General features: G+C 33.4%; 1 protein-coding gene across 2 annotated transcripts in view; it reads right to left on the bottom strand.

Moving 5' to 3' along the window:
- LOC143235356 (uncharacterized) overlaps positions 1-12183 on the bottom strand; it is a 44760-nt gene extending 32577 nt beyond the window's left edge. Inside the window, exons 1-2 of one of the 2 annotated variants that reach the window (XM_076473439.1) lie at positions 11923-12178; positions 6983-7331 (exon numbers count right to left, since the gene is read on the bottom strand). In XM_076473439.1, the coding sequence (XP_076329554.1) occupies positions 6983-7056 (74 nt within the window). In that variant the 5' untranslated portion in view covers positions 7057-7331; positions 11923-12178. Of the gene's footprint in view, positions 1-6982; positions 7332-11922 lie in introns of both variants that reach the window. The other variant, XM_076473438.1, reaches the window with a different exon arrangement.
- Between the last annotated feature and the right edge of the window lie 5992 nt (positions 12184-18175).

Genomic DNA, 18175 nt, shown 5'->3' with positions numbered 1-18175 from the left:
GATCACTAATTAAATGCATTAAACCAATAAGAATCACAATTCTGACTAACACAATATTACCATATTTAGTACTATTTACTTTGTCCAAACCGACGATCCACCAAATTTTTGTAGTTTTTTTTTTTTTTTTTTCTGTTGCTTAAGGTACGAAGATGGGAAGTCTGCTTTGTCACTGTGGAAGCACTCACTGGTCACACAAAGTTGGTCACTACATTTAATGTTTCTGTAATATTTTAACTGGAAGAATCCTTCTGGTTATTCCGATATCGTTTATTCATAATTTATTCAAAAGTAAGGAAGGCCAGCACAGATAGCTGTGATAGCTTTGCGCGAAATTCAACAAACTTCTAAAGTTTACTTTCCCATCTTCGTCTTCTGTTCATTTTTTGTATATTTATTCGTTTTCCCTCTTCTACTTGTCACTTTCTTCATGTTCTAATAATTTCCCTCTCTCTGTTTTTTTACTGGTCTCCTTTGAATTATTCTTTCCATTTTTTTATAACCTTTAGTAAATTTTCATTTCTATCATGTGTCGACATCTTGAAGTTTACTGTAAATTGTATTTTATTTTTACTAAAATAATTTCACCTCTGACACAAAACGTAACGGCTCGTACTATTGAGCGGGTTCTTTTTAATTGTTAAGTAAATATAATACATGTGTGTGTGTGTGTACGTTTTTCTTACAGCAAAGCCATATTGGGCTATCTACTGAGTCCACCGTGGGGAATCGAACCTCTGATTTTAGCGTTGTAAATCCGTAGACTTACTGCTGTACCAGCGGGAAAAAAACATACATAATGCAAAGTTCAGTCAACTTAACACAATAATCGAAATTGATTTATTTCTTCCATGGTAACATGCAAGTTGTAACTGATTTATTTTTTCCATGATAACATGCAAGTTCTACATAACCACGTTCGTTGATAGAGATAACTCAGAAATTGAACTTAACAGCCATCCACTCCTTCACTGTCCTCTCGTATCAATGACAGTTCAAAACAAATACAATCACTAAATCGGAAATCGATCAGTGACAGTAAAAGATTCACTAATTGCCTGACTAATAAATTCACAGATTAATTGACTCACTCACTATCCAACAGTCTTCTTGATTTAAACATTGTTACACTATTTTTTACCCCCAAGTGTTTTGGAAGTTCAACATGTCAACTGCAAAACTTAAAAGAAAAACAAAAGTCACGTAACGTCATGCTAAATACTCTCTCTCGTGAAAGACGTATATATTAAAATAATGAAAACATACCCTACAATATAAAGTCACTACTGTTCAAAGATTAATCCACAGAAGTGTTTTTTTTTTTAATATTTTGGACGTGGAGATCTCAATAAGTGGGGTATCTTGGGGGGATATTATTAATCTAGAAACAAATTTGTTCCATGCTCTATACTCTGAAAGTAGAAGCAAAATGACGTCATGGAGCAGATGTTTTAGATTATTACATCTTGTGTTAAAAAAATGAAAAAAGTTAACTGTAGCACTGAATAAACCAATAGGAAAGCGAGTACAATAGAAACTTACAAGGCGGTTTCCGATATTTCTGTTATAAAGCTACTCAGCCATCAGACTGCAACACCTGAACATAAAGTCGTTTGTTGTTTGGACAGTGTGTAACACGGTTGTTGTCTTCACCTTCACACACATTCCTCAAACACCAATAAAAATACGGATGTTTGTATTGTTTCTGTATGTATATATATCACACTTTCAATAGTATTACACATTCCTTGAATCTCTGTGATAGCTCTTCAGTAATCTACGTCAAATCGTGAAGATACGAAGAAAAACATTCTTTGATATATTGTTTAGGCAGAGTATTCATGACGAAAGATGAAGGGCGGAAGACATTCGATACGTCGTCGTCTGCACTTGTGTCTCCACAACAGGCAGTTGCCGTCCATTCTACAGTTTCATCAAGAAAAACATTGTTTGACAAGACTCCACACTAAATGCCGCTAGAGGCGAAATAACGTGACCAATTGTAAACGTATTAGATCTCCTGCGAAGCCTGAATATAGTTGTAACAAATTCATAAATATGAAGAAGTAGAGTGTTTTACACTGTAAACCCTTTTAACTTCTTAGCTGGTTTTAAATCATTTTTCTTTAACACAAGTCTGTTTGTTTGTTTGTTTGTTTTGAATTTCGCGCAAAGCTACTCGAGGGCTATCGGTGCTAGCCGTCCCTGATTTAGTAGTGTAAGACTAGAGGGAAGGCAACTAGTCATCACCACCCACCGCCAACTCTTGAGCTACTCTTTTACCAACGAATAGTGAGATTGACCGTCACATTATAACGCCCCCACGGCTGAAAAACACAAGACTGAAACTAATTATATTGCAGCAACCATTAAATTGGTTACACTGTGTTTACTATCATAGATTCGCCTCAACTAATTCGAATACTCATCAAAAAATTAATTCAACCGAATTTAACAAATCGATTACCCAATTACCCAAAACAGCCCTTGTCGTACAGTTACATACTGAACTTCACTGAACTGACAGAACTGATACTCAGACAGAGTTCATGAACCACCTGCATCGAGAGCCCCAGAGCACCGACCTGATACCAATACAACCACTCTGGGATATTTTGGAATACCGCCTGAAAAACAAAAAAGACAGGCCGAAAAAAAATGTCTTGCTACACTCGAAGCTGCTTTGGAAGAAGGCTAGCAATCCATAAGACTCGTTATTAAAGAAAGCTTCACTACATTGGAAGCTGCTTTGGAAGAAGGCTAGCAATCCATAAGACTCGTTATTACACCTAAAGTTGTTTCACAAGAAAGCTTCACTACATTGGAAGCTGCTTTGGAAGAAGGCTAGCAATCCATAAGACTCGTTATTACACCTAAAGTTGTTTCACAAGAAAGCTTCACTACATTGGAAGCTGCTTTGGAAGAAGGCTAGCAATCCATAAGACTCGTTATTACACCTAAAGTTGTTTCACAAGAAAGCTTCACTACATTGGAAGCTGCTTTGGAAGAAGGCTAGCAATCCATAAGACTCGTTATTACACCTAAAGTTGTTTCACAAGAAAGCTTCACTACATTGGAAGCTGCTTTGCCAGAAGGCTAGCAATCCATAAGACTCGTTATTACACCTAAAGTTGTTTCACAAGAAAGCTTCACTACATTGGAAGCTGCTTTGCCAGAAGGCTAGCAATCCATAAGACTCGTTATTACACTTAAAGTTGTTTCACAAGAAAGCTTCACTACATTGGAAGCTGCTTTGGAAGAAGTCTATTTTACTAGACACGTATACCAACCATTGGTAACAAACGTTAGTACGAACGAAAAGGGTAGGTTTACTTTTCACTAAAATCGGGGTCCACCAACGAAACACGACACACACCTATCACCCCCTTTCAGTTAAATGAACACACAGCACATTCTTGCAACAAAATGAAAAATTTTACGCTTTATCTTACAGCGCCCCCTGCTAGTACAGAGGTATGTCTCCTGATTTACAACGCTAAAATCAGGAGTTCTAATCCCCTCGGTGGACTCAGCAGATAGCCCAATGTGGCTTTGCTATAAGAAAATACACATAAGAAAACACACACATTATCTTACAGCATCTCTTTAAATGTTGTTCTCAGACGGAGAGATAGCCTGTACCTAGAGGTGATCAGAAATACACGTTACACCTATCCACCACCCTCTTTGTCGTAGAAGTGAGTGAAGTTATGACATAAAAACACAGACAGGTAAACTTGCGCGTTATATGTTTTAAATGAACTTCTAACGAACCATGATATTTAGCTCGAACTAGAACTGGAATGCTTTTCTCCATCGTATAGGGTTCTTTAAAACCAAGTCTGTCTGAAAGATTTGCTGTTAGTTGTACGGTGTTTATTAATGAACTGTATTCCAGAAAACGTTTCGTTATATAGCGTCAATATATAAAGTATATCCGTTAGATCTTCTATAGTGTTTTACCTTTAACGCATTTGTCTGTTTTATATTGGTTTGTTTTGAATTTGGCGCAAAGCTACACGAGGGCTGGGCCCGTTTGTTCTAGAACAAACCAAATTACGCTATCTAATGTTTCCACCGAGAGAAATCGAACCCCAAATTTTAGTGCTGTAAATCTATGGACTTATCGTTGCCCACCGGGAAACTCCTTTAGTGTTTATCTGAAAGACATCCGTTTGATTTTTCTTTGTTTGTTTTTGAATTTCGCACAAAGCTACTCGAGGGCTATCTGTGCTAGCCGTCCCTAATTTTGCAGTGTAAGACTAGAGGGAAGGCAGCTAGTCATCACCACCCACCGCCAACTCTTGGGCTACTCTTTTACCAACGAATAGTGGAATTGACCGTCACATTATAACGTCCCACGGCTGAAAGGGCGAGCACGTTTGGCGCGACGGGGATGCGAACCCGCGACCCTCAGATTATGAGTCGCACGCCTTAACACGCTTGGCCATGCCGGGCCTGATTTTTCTTTAATATTTCTTATTCACTAACAGTTTTGATTAGTTACGATGAAGACGTTGATCACTGATATTTCGAATTTTCGAAATGCGCTTCCACAAGACACATCGAAACAGCTTTTAGTATAGAAAATTACCACATTCATTCATATGTTCAAAAGAAATTTGTGATAAGAGCAAGTCGTGGTTTCTTTCGAAAATTCGTGAACTGATATTAAGAGGACAAGCTGTGCTTATGGTTCCAAATTTTAAAGTAATAGTCTAGAACAGATGTTCTTACACATTTTTCATTCACGAACTAAGCAATTTTCTTCTTCTATATCGGCATAACCCAATGGAAAAAAATGGTAAAACACACGTCTGTAATAACAACAACTTTATTACATTATTTGCAACGTTCGAGGCAGAAGCCCTTCGTATGGCACTTTAAACCGTGTTACACAGAAAAAAAAGTCTTAAACAGAATCGTTGAAGGCTAAGAATATAGGGATTCTAAATTACAATGGTTTCTATACACTGTACTGTCGCTTCCTTTTCGTAATTATGCAGCATTTCCACCTAATACTCGAATGTTTTGTTTGTTTTGTAATTTCGCGCAAAGCTACACGAGGACTATCTGCGCTAGGTGTCCCTAATTTAGCAGTGTAAGACTAGAAAGAAGGCAGCTAGTCATCACCATCCACCGCCAATTCTTGGGCTACTCTTTTACCAAGTAATAGTGGGATTGACCGTAACATTATAATGTCCCCACAGCTGAAAGGACGAGCATGTTTGATGTGACGGTACTTGAAAGGAGACCGCGAACAGCAGATTGAGAGCCGCTGAACCAGAAGAAAGGCAGCTAGACAACAGTGTCTGCTACCAACTCTTGGGGTATCCTTATCAAATAGCAGGATTTGACTCTCAGTCTTATGGCATACCCATGGCCTCAAAATGCGGATCGTGTTCCTTTAGTAACGGGACACAAATATTGACCCCAACATTCACGGTTAGGATAGCTAACAGCAGATAGGCCTAGCTGAGCAACTTACACATTAGCATACTGGTGTATTACAAATACAGACAATTTTCATTATTTATGAAAAATAACTTGAGACGTAGAGTGCACAGTATAAGCTACAACACTGTGTAGAATGATCATATATGAATATAAATAGTTACGTTTTATATTTTCCCATTGGGGGGCCGTTTTACATTGCTATAACACACTACTGGATGAACTTTTTTTTTAAGTTGATTTTTAAAAATTAGCAATATTTTATTAGCTTCGTGAGAAAGGTGTATCCGTACTAAAGTATTTCATAAGATAAAACTTGAAAACTTCATAAACGTAACATTTAAAAGCATATACATATCTCTTATTTACAGGGCATTGTCTGCATGCTGTTATTTGAGTTTAAGGGCATTTCTTGATACACATTACAAATACATAACATTTTATACTTTCAGACGTCAAAGTAGACCAAAATCAATATTGATCTTATACGAAAATTTAATAAAGGTGAGAGCCCCAAAGAAAATGTTTAATATAAAATGAATTGTGTCAATATAGGTAGATAAAGATATATATATAACAGGCTGAAAACCAAAGTAACCTTTCAGCTCTTCGACTTGTATTACAAGTACACTGAAACTGATTAAAAACGAGGTCAAAATCAATAAAAAACACAACTCAGAATGTTTTTCTTCTTTCAATTCATAAACATCTACCTACTAGGCCTAAAACGTGTAAACTTTAAACCATCTTAACCAATACAAAGTTCAATATATCATAACCAGCACGGAGCAACTCGTTTCTCCATGAATTAAGATGGTAGTGGTCTTAACTGGGGGTGGGGTAAGCCACGTGACCACGTCCAGTAGCGGAAGCACACTGGGACTAATGCTGTGCTCTTGGCAATCATGGCGTGCCCTCCCACCTATAGTGATCTTTCGACTCCCTTTTAGGTCGGTACCACAGTTTGAGAAACATTCGATTTAGACAAAAAAGTTAAACTTTTATTTACTGTAGCGCAAGTGTTATTTTTGGTCGTCTATCATAGTGTGTTTTTCTTATAGCAAAGCCACATAGGGCTATCTGCTCAGCCCACCGAGGGGAATCGAACCCCTGATTTTAGCGTTTTAAATCCGGAGACATACCGCTGTACTAGCGGGGGGGCCGTCTATCATAGCTGAATAAAACAACCAAACCAGAATACCCCAACAAACGTATTAACTTTATTGAATAAGTGTATTTTTTTAAATAAGCTCTGGCTTGAGGAATTTATCTAATCTTGAAAACGCTATACACTTACAACGTGAATGTTGTACATATGTTGTTTACTTTCTGCTTTACGTACCTTGTTTTTTTACCCCATTGTAAAGCCTGTGTTTACAACCCTGTTTTATTTTCAACTCCTATTAGTCATCCGATCTCTGTGCAATATAATCTGTTCTGTTACGAAACTCATCACCACAGTCGAGCTTACTCAGAGATTAATCACACATTAAAATGAATATATATACAACATCATTGTATCCCTTACCTATTATTTCGTTTTCCTTCATCAGCACTGACAAAAACTCGAATTATCGGTGAACCTTTTAAAGATCCAGTCATACCCTATGTAAATGTAAAAATAATGGAGCCGAGCTGTTTTTATTACATTCCGAGAGAATGTGATTAGTTGATCACGTGAGTTCCTACGGCAATCCAACAGCAACAAAGTTATGTAGAAGTAACGCATAGGGTTCACGCCCCTACAGACAATTATAGGTGAGAATAGGACAACTGAGACACAAGACACTGGAAACTCAGCCAGAGGCTTGGATATTTATTTATAATATAGGCCCTGTATACCAAGTTCAAGTCCACTTCGGTCTCAACGTTCATTTCTTCAGAAAAAGATATATAAGAGGTCAGTGTCAACTCTGACAACTTAAAAGCAGTCCAGTTATAATGTGGTAATCAGAGATGTATGTACTTGGTCATGTCCAAGTCAAACAAAAAAAGTCATATCTAAACTATGCTTCAATGTCTCACCCCTTACAGCATCACCCTGTTCATAATACTTTAGCTGATCACTCTGTGTTTGTTTGTAATAATAAGTTATTCTTTCTTATATTGAAAAAATAGGTATACACAAAAAAAGAAAGTTGATTTCTCCAGGCTACAAACAAGATCTTTATATATATATCTGAATAAATATTTAAAATCCCACTTTGATGATTACTACCTTATCATCTGCCTAACACAAACGTTGATACACTAATCTATAAATTTACTGGAAAGAACATTTTTTATCATCTATCAGAAACATAGATAATCTCTGATACTCAACAACAAGTGGCTGTTCTCAGCTCTCGTCTCATCAGTTACAGATCCTGAAGGGAAGTTTTTTACCTATCTGAACCTTCACTGTAAATGTGACATAGAAATAAGGAAAGAACTAGACAAATATATACATCAGAAAACTATCTTTATATCTTGCTAGGTTAGACTGAAAAAACAAATCACAAAAACTGTTTCCCAGTTTATGTAGCAAACTGTATATCTCTGCTGCTATCAAATTAAAAACATGTTTTTATCAATCTTACCTGTCCTGAACTTCAAACAGAGAAGATAAACTAAGTTTCATATAACTAGGTTGTAGCTCATATCATTTCTAGGCTAAAGCAAAAACAGACCAGAAAACTTGCATCTAATGTGTTTGTTGTTGTTTTTTATTTTTATATTAATAACAGTATTAATAAATTCCAATTATGGATACAACAATTAAATAAACCAAGTGAATGTTGCACACAGTATGTATATACAATGCATAGGGCTTCAGCTACAATTAATTTATTTTTGTTGTACAAATAAAATCAGTTTTTCAAAACATAATTTTGTCTGCTTTCTTTGATTCAAAGATTTAGAAAGATTACAAGTTAGTATGTTTAATCATGTCTCTACAGATAAAAATACCGATTTTCAACTGTTTGTTTTCCTCTTCTAAACACTTGTAAAACATTCCTTTGTTTCTTGGCACAGTGGCTTAAAACACCAAGATAAATTTTTTTATGTCTTATTAAGGATTTTATAGGGTTAAAAGTCAAACAACCTAAAACATATTTTTGGCTTCTGTATGGTCATATTTACAGCTATCAAGCTGAGACATTAACATACAAAAACGTTGAATTTGCATATTTTGATTTTTTGGGGGGTCATATATCACAAAAAATAATTTTGGAGTTTTTGGTAAATTACTAAGCTACACTTTCACCAATTTAAATGGGATTTGGTGCAAAGATATTTTTATACAAGCCCCACACATTGAAAAACAAAAATTGTGGACTTTTCATTTTTAGTAATCATAGAGGGTCAAGATGCCACAATAAGAATTATTCTAGGGTTTTTTTGAAAATTACTCTGTCACATTTCAGTCCATTTATGTTGGATTTAGTACAATAAACACTTTTGTTTATATATTTTATACATATACATACAATAATGTAGGACAGGTCAATTTTTGGTTATTTTGTGGGCTATGTGATTAAATAAGCCCACAATTTAAGCAGTTTTGGTCAAGTACTCACCGTTGTTTCAACCAATTTACATGGACTTTGGTACAAAGATACCCATTACAAGTCCCAATTTTCAGGGAGGAAATTACAATTTGGGGTTATCTTGAGATATCCATATGTACGTAAATCAATTTACATGGCATAAGGCACAAAGATATCTTCCAGCAGGTTCCAAGCAGTGACACAGACAGTTTTTATTTTTCTGGTGTCAAATTTGAACATATTGAAATTATGTGGCAGACATGTTGCTTTCACCTGTGAATACTGGCCTCTTTAATTACCAAAAAATTATTATGAATTGTTCTCCAATTGTTTAACCCATTGATTGTAGCTGCCCTTAATGAGCAGAGAATTTTTGCAAGGCATATACCATATATAGCACACTCACAAATGGACCTATACAGCAAATCAGTAGTTACTGGGTTAAGTATAGTTTTGGAAATTCAGTTTTAAACTATAAATGTAAGCATCACCAAAAATAACCATTTGTAGTACATCACAAACACAAAATAAAACTGAAGTTTTAATACAGTTAAAAATTACATGCTCACATACATATATTACACAAGTATTCCTTTCTTAATTAATACATAATTTTATTTTTAGTTTCAGTATTCTTTCAGTTCAGTTTGGATGCAGAGAATTGCTCTAACTATACAAAAGAACTAAAATGTGCTAACTGGTCATTAACCTGTTCTCTTGCAAGAAAGATAGCCATTACTTCACTGTGATGTCTTGAGACAAACAGCTGAGGTTACATTCAATCTTGTATGGCTATAAGATAAACGTACGAGGAATAAGACAGAAAGGTCCTAGATCTGTTAGTGTTTATCATTTAAGGCCAAGCTCTCCCCTGTTAAGTAGTTTTAACATGTAGTTTTTCATGTCGATTAAAAATAAATATTTTTTTTGACAGACCTAAGGTTTTGCTGGAAAGTTAGCAAGTATTCATTTCATCTCTTGTTTAGCACAAGGTTTAACTTTTGTCTACCATTCATGCCTTGTTAATTTGGTTCAACTTTCTTTTAGTGACATTTATGAGGAGATTGGATTTCACACTGGAATGGAAAAAAAGACATTAACTGCTCTTACACCAAGCCCTCATTGTGGACATATTAACACAAAGACATTTACCCTCGAACTGTTTTCTATCAGCACATTGTGTGTAGTTCATTTGTATTTGTCTAAATACAAATAGTTGTTATATGTTTTGTACTGAACCTTTCTTTGTAAACAGCCAATACTCCATAACATTATATCTATCAAACCTCCTATTCAGCAGTCTCTCCTCTTATTTCATGGGAAATCTGTAAGCTGGGATATGTCACATAAGTTATGTGTGTGCAAAAACATGTATTTGTATTAGATTTATCCTGAAATTCAATGAGAATACTGACACACTCAACAAACCATTGCTTTCAGCACATATTTCTAACAGAATTGTGGCATGTTTTAAACTAAATACACTATTCAGAACAATTATAAATGTTAGAACTAGTAAAATAATCTTTGTGGAATTTTACTCACAACATTTACCATTAAGGAAGTATGGACTAACCTTTCATTAATACTGGATATGTTCTTAAAGCATGTTATATCCACAATATCACATGATTTAAATCTATATAAACACATGTATAAGCTATGTGAATATGGTATCTTTTCAAATATTTCATCACAATGACAGATTTTTTTATATTAATAAAAGTTCCTATAAATGTACTTAAGGCCAAACAAGTTTGGTTATCATATCTTCTTTGTTTTGTTTTTATAATATAAAGACCTTACCATATACAGATAATACTATTTTATCCTCCAAATGTTCATACAGTCATACTAATGACATATTTACATTTTGGTTTTACTCTTCCATATTTCATAATCAGGTCACAAACTACTGTATATTTTATCATATAAATTATTTCTTCAATATGAATTATAAAAATGGCTCAAAACCCACTGTCAATGCAGATCATTACACCTTAAGGTTACGAAAGAGAAGCTACAATACTGTACAAAGAGTATATTATGCATTTATCAATTTCATGTTTCCTTTTGTTTAGGAAATTCAATGATGACCACACTGACATAACTGTTTGTTTCTGACCTGCCTGATTCTCATGGAATGTTTGTATTAACCAGGGTGGGAAATAAAAATATTAAAACACCTACTGATTATCAAATAAATACATAAAACTTTTAAAATTAACCAAGTTAATAACATAACAGGTATTTTACCCAAAACATACAGTCCACAAATGTTTCAGAATTACTTACTGTATGTAATCCTACTAAGTTCTTCACAAATAGTTGAATAATCTTATGATCTTAATTAACAGCACACTATGACTAGTATGTTAAAAATAAACCATGAATGTTAGCTTCACACTTTCAAATACACTGATTATTTCACTAAGACCATTTGTTCGGCAGCTTGGCTATTTATTATGTTAAGATTGAACTCTGAAGGTCTTGACATAATCATAATGGTGATAGGTTAAGGTGAAATAGAATTCACTTAGAACAGAAACTATATAAAAACAAATGATCTAGTATTAGTAAATTATTTCCATGCACATCAAAGGTATTAAAATAATAATAGATGATTGATTTTGGCGGTATGTCACATATTATCCGAACACCTATATTATTTTAGGCTATTAGTAACAACTTGAAATACTATAGGTATTTTGGTAGTGGCGGGTAAAAGGCTACATTTATATATTACATATCTCAATCAAACTGCAATCACTATTATAGTAAAATGGTCTACTTCTCTAGTGGCATAGTGTTAGTACAAACATTTTTAATTATTGTTTAACTATATTGTTATAGAAGCTAATTCTACAACCAGACCCTACAGTTAATTATTTAACTGTAATGATAATCTACAAGATAATTATTCTTGAGATTTGCCTACCAAAATACGCAGTTGACAGAAATTAATGCCGCTACGCTATAATACGGTCGTTCCCATATAAGAAGACTTTGTAGTAAAACTACATAGGATTCAAATGGACTTAAAAAATTGGCAACTGCATTTCCTTCAATGTGTTTCTTCCGTGATAGATCTTCTGCTTCGGTATTTAAATATTTGAAAGGGTTTATCTTGCTCAATCTTCTCACCTCTCGCCACAAAAACGCCATTATAGTTTACCCCATTTGTTTTGGTCTCGCAGTGACGTCATAAAGTCACTCAAGTGGGCGTATTGTAAACTACGCACACTCAAAATTCCCATCTTTTCAAAAATAGAATAATTATAAACGAAAATCAACTACGCTTTTCAAAAGAAATATTGAATTGGATTGAAAATAATATATGATTAAAATTACTTGGACAATTTTTTTAAATATAGCCCAAGCATAGTTATAACTGTTTTTATTATTTCATTAATAGAAATAATATATAAAAATTTGCTAACAAAAAATGTACTTACCTTCTCTTTACAAATCTCAAGGAAGTAACGTTAATCAACAGCAGTAATCAATCCTTTACAATAACCATTCGTCAACTTAAAGACTGATCTAACAGCGAGAGAGCGTTTTTAACGACGTTACTAAAGTAAATACAGTCGACACGACATGAAGTTGGAAAGAACTCTGGGTATGGGCTATTTTTAACATGTTTATTTGCTTCAATTTGGGCAAGTTTAAAACGTTCTCAAACGTTAACTAAGTGCGTAAGGAAAGCTAAATGCTGAATATATATAATAATGTAAAATTCGTTTGTGTGCCTTTTCAGAAAATGAACAGAAAAATACGGTTCTGTATTAAAATAAAGAATAGCCAGGCTTTACCTAGTGGTTAAAGTGTCAGTCTATGGATACAAAGATCCATTCCGAATAAATTTAAAAGAAAAACACGCTTAGCACATTGAGGCTGTAAGTGTATTATAAGAGCAACGGCTAAACCCCACTATTCAGTCAGTTGCTGTTAACAACAAGGCTACACAATGGGCTATCTGTACTCCGTCTACAACGAGTATGAAACCAGTGATGTTGAGAAAACCCACTTGCAGAGAAACATATATATGTAGAAACGGCTCATTTAGGTTGAGAAATTTTTTTACGTAAAGGAGCGCTCCTTTCAAACCAGATTTTTATCGCCATAATCTCTAAGATTTACCGCTGAACATCTGGTAGGTCTATTCGGTTAGAGTAGCCAAAAAGTTGTCATTCAATGTTGTTGACCAGCTGTTTTCCTTTCGCTTTATCGTCTCAAAATTGGGAAGGGATAGCGTAGCTTTGTGTAGCTTTACACGAATATCCGAAACAAACAAACAACAAATGCAACACTTTACAGAATGAAACAAGTGTTATCATAAAAAGATAAGAACGCTAAATAGATTTCATTTCTGAAAACCAGTTTCTATTTTGTTCTTCATCACATTTCAAAGTTCACTGAAGCCTGTATACTGATGTAATACAAAATGTGTATAAATACGTATATGATACAATTTAGTGTGATTGAATACAAAATGAGTAAGGTAATTAATTTTTGCTTTGCCTTGTTTATATATCAAACAAATATACTGAAAACTTGTACCGTTTAAGTCAAAACATAAATAATGGTGGTTGTTTTCATTTTTTATCACAAATGATTAATTTTGAACCAAGAGACCAATTAAATTCTTTTTTAATTATAAGATCGTGTATGTCATTATTTTTACAGTAGAATATGCAATTAATTTCTGAGGAACGACCTAGTTTGTTTGTTTTTTTATTTAAATGATTTTAAATTAAATTAGGAGCATCGATTTTCTTGGTTGTACTTTCATTGTTTTCTTCCAGTAATAAGATAAGATGATATAGCAAAGACGACTGTAGCTAAGACAAAAAATATTAGCATATGTACAAAACAGCTGAATTTTGCTTTAATCTAATCATAAGTAAATCATACATGATTCAGTTAAATCATGAATAAATTAAATTAATGAATAATCATCTAGGATTCGGTTCTTCAATTAACTTGATAATGCCGTACAAATACGGTTGAAAATTCCTCAAATAAAAACTTTGAACGTGAAAATAAACTCGTTTTATTGTGTATATTTGTCATTTAAAAAAATTTCCAGAATAAATGACTTCGACTTAATTGAATGAAAATCCTTCATTGTACCATTTTTCCCTCACAAAAGAACGATATTCAAATAATTTCAAAATAATAATAATTTTTAATATGTCATTTTTAACTGGCAGACAGAGAGGTATTTCAGCGATTTGCTTGCTAACCAACAGACAATTCTACTCGCCCAGAAGGAACCAATGGGAGTAAATGGATTATCCTTCTTGTTTGTTGCTGTATCACAAATATCGATCACAACAAGGAAGACGCTAAAAAGTTTAGCGCCATCTAGTGTCTATTTCTAAAATATTATATTGAAATCCAGTTAATCCGATTTTTTTTGTGTTCCCCGCTGGTACAGCAGTAAGTCTACGGATTTACAATGCTAAAATCAGCAGTTCGATTTCCCTATAAGATTTCCTATAAGAAAACACCCACGATTTTTCAAAAGCATAAAATGAAACCTAAAATTTTGGAAACAAAAATTAAAAGTACCATGAAAATATTCAGGTTTTCGTTTTATTTTTACTGCTCAATATTTTCCATTGCAACTGCTTTTTTATTTATTTACGAATAATAATTATAATATTAGCATATTAAATTGCATTTGCTATGTGTAATAATGAAAAGTATTTTGTGGAATAACGAGATTATTGAAAAGAAGCTGAAAATTTAAATATTTTTCTGTTACTTTCAGAAAAAACGTAATATTCAAACACATGAAATATACTACTCGAAAGTTAATGTATTAACAATAGTAGTATATATTTTCGTTTACTAGTTAAAATTTCACTTTCGTGTGTTTTTATCTAAAAACTTTTTAAATCGAAAACTGAGTTTCTAATTGTATCTCAGAATGCCTGGTATGGGTATTAATGTTTTTATTGATAACCAGAGAACGACGTTTCGACCTTCCTAGGTCGTCTTCAGGTTAACTAAACATCTTCAGGTAGTGCTTCGCTTTACTGAGGTAGTTGCAAACTCTCTCTTTCTTAACCTCCGTTCAAATAAGGTTGAAAAATTCCTCAAATAAAAACTTTGAACGTCTGACTGATTGAATACTTATAATGTATTTTAAAAGGCAGTAATCTCAATGGGCTATCTGTTCTCTGCCAACCACGAGTATCTAAACATATCACTGTGCAACTGGGAGGGTATGGGGTGCAAAACTGAAGTGGTTCAGGAAAATAGTGATGAAAACAAATAATATTATTCATATAAGGCGGGGGTCCTTAAATATGTTATTTAAAACTCTCTAGAAAATGGGCATTCCGTGAGATACATTTCCAATAAATTTTATAAATATTTCTTTGTCTTCTGTAAGAAAATAACATTAAAACGTGATTAATGTGACTGAACGGGCTAATTGTTTAATTTTCAAAAATAAAAGGCCCTATAATGCACATATATATATATATATAACTATGTGTGTGTTTGTATGTATGTGATGGTACGTGATTGTTTTAATACTGGAAGATAAAAGCCTGAACTAACTCTGGTGATGGGCTGATACTGTGATTTCGTCCTTTGGAGTACCTATCTTAAAATTTTACCAACCTTCACATGTTTTTTGCTCACTGACATCTTTATGTCATTGGGGTGATTTAAAAAAAAAAAGGCAAATGACATGGCATCTTTGTATCATCTGTCTTCATAGAAAAAACTGTGATTTAAATCACATTCGTGGCTTTCTCATTTTTTTCAGGCTTAACCCTACTTCCAAAAAAAACGCCATTCATAAAAATGAAAGTGCAAAAATTAGGTTATTCGAATGAAAAGAGAAAGACAAACTAAAAGAACTAAAATTTTGAGAAGAAATCGCTTTGGAAGCTTCTAATGGGAGTAAAGGTTTCGTAGTTTTGAGGTTAAATTCTGGTTAAACATACAATGCGATGAAACATTTGAATAATAAATAAATCTTCTCTGCCAAACAGACAATTCTATGGAATAAAGATTGGATGGAAAGTGAATAATGTGCTCAAATTCATATTAAGAGAATCTAGTATTAGTTCCTCGATTAAAAATGTTCTATATTCTCAAGTCTGATAACGCCAATCGTTGTTGCTAATGGAAGGTAAAGATTTTTAAAATTGAAACTAGTTAAAACTTACTTGGTATCCACAATGAAACGTTAGCATTCGGTGGATATATCCATCATACTGGCTGAGCATCAACATTGAATTTGGAAAAGTTTGTCCTTAGTTTTGCTTTACCAGGTGTCTGAAAAGTGCTTTTAAACTGGTAAAAATTGTACTTGTAATATTTTGGTGTTTGTTGTATAAATGTTGCTCTCGGCGTTCTAAATGTTTAATTTTTTAAGCAGATTAATTTTAAAATTTAAAATAAAATTCATTTGCTTTACATATAATAATAAAAACACTTGTTTCACCATAGTAAAATAATGCTTCATTATTTTAACGCCTCCTCATTTAACCACACAAATTTCATAATTTGTCAAGTAAAAGACATTTTGTAGATTATCATCATATTTATACGAGAAATAATTAACTTAATAGTGGATTACATAACATAATGTTTTGGGTCAATATTGGACCTTTGGTCCATCCCGGCTGTTTCACATTCCAAACAAAATTAACTTTAAAAGACACAACACTTAACATGTTTTCTCTTGCTGTCCTTTTTTTTTTTTTTTCAACGACACTCTAAATATATGCATCCGAGAGTAACTAAAAGTTTATAAAGGTTTAAGCAGTGTGTTTGTAATTAGGCCTAAATTAATAAAAAATTAGTCGTCCAATGGTTGTCCAGAGAATTATATTAAAAAGACATTGAACAATTTTGACTCACAATTTTTAACAAACGACAACAACAACAAAAAAAACTATCACATCAAAATATTTTTTCATGGATTATGATCTTTGTGAAAAAATTTTTAACTATGACTACTCACCTTCAAAGAACCTTAACAACAAAGAAACCACTGCTGAACATTACGTCAATGCACATGGCGTAGTTAACGACATACCGTATTGGATCAAAATTTTAGAAATTTGCGACGGCTTTCTTTAAAAACTTTCTTTTGATTCAATCCAAATGTCCTTCCAATGAAAATTACAACACCTGACCCGTATAATACTATTATTTATACTTATTTAACTTTTATTATTTGTGACTCTAACATGTTCAACAATATTTTTGGTACGCTTTGCCTTGCACCGTTCCATTATATTGTTCTAATTTTATATTCTTTTAAGCTACCACAATTTAAAATATATTTTGTAACTTACGCAGTTCATAAACCCTTAAAAAAAGGCGTAATCCAAAACGTTGAATAGAATTAATAAACATTTATTGGAAGTTATTTGTCGTCTTCATTGAAATTTCTTAGACTTGATTCAGTTGAATGAATGGTAAATGTTTAGAAATTTTTAAGATGAGTTGTAAGGCCAAAAGGTTTGTTGTTGTTTTTTTATATTTCGCACAAAGTTACTCGAGAGTTATCTGCGCCAGCCATCCCTACTTTAGTAGTGTGAGACTAGAGGGAAGGCACCTAGTCATCACCACCCACCGCCAACTCTTGGGCTACTCTTTTGCCAACGAATAGTGGGATTGACCGTGACATAATAACGTCCCCACGGCTGAAAGGGCGAGCATGTTTGTTGCGACCGCAATTCGAACCCGCGACCCTCAGATTACGAATCGAATGCCTTAATCCACCTGGCCATGCCAGGCCGTAAGGCCATAAGAAAAACGACAAAATATATATATTTTGTATGTATATGCAAAGTTATGTAAATACAGCGTTTATAAATAGAGCTTTAAAAAGATAAATTTGAGTACGGTATAGTGAATAAATCTTCATTAAAAATAAAGTGCATCACGTAAATTGAAAAATATATCAAAATGTGTACACATAAAGAAAAAAATATTAAATTTTATGTTATTATCGTGTTTTCAGAAATAAAGAAGTTAATGCAAAATATCTTATACAGTAAAATAAAGGACTTGTACAATTGATTGCAAGAGTAAATTGAATATTGTGTCTGTATATGTTACACTAATTTTTCGGGACAAAAACAGGATCGTATACGAGAATAGACTTTTGACGATAATTTTAGTATCGTCTGTTTTAATTTCTATTTACCTTT

Source organism: Tachypleus tridentatus, chromosome 12, assembly GCF_004210375.1.
Source record: "Tachypleus tridentatus isolate NWPU-2018 chromosome 12, ASM421037v1, whole genome shotgun sequence".
In the NCBI taxonomy this organism is placed as follows: Eukaryota; Metazoa; Arthropoda; class Merostomata; order Xiphosura; family Limulidae; genus Tachypleus; species Tachypleus tridentatus.
This window is presented reverse-complemented; position numbering and strand designations above follow the sequence as displayed.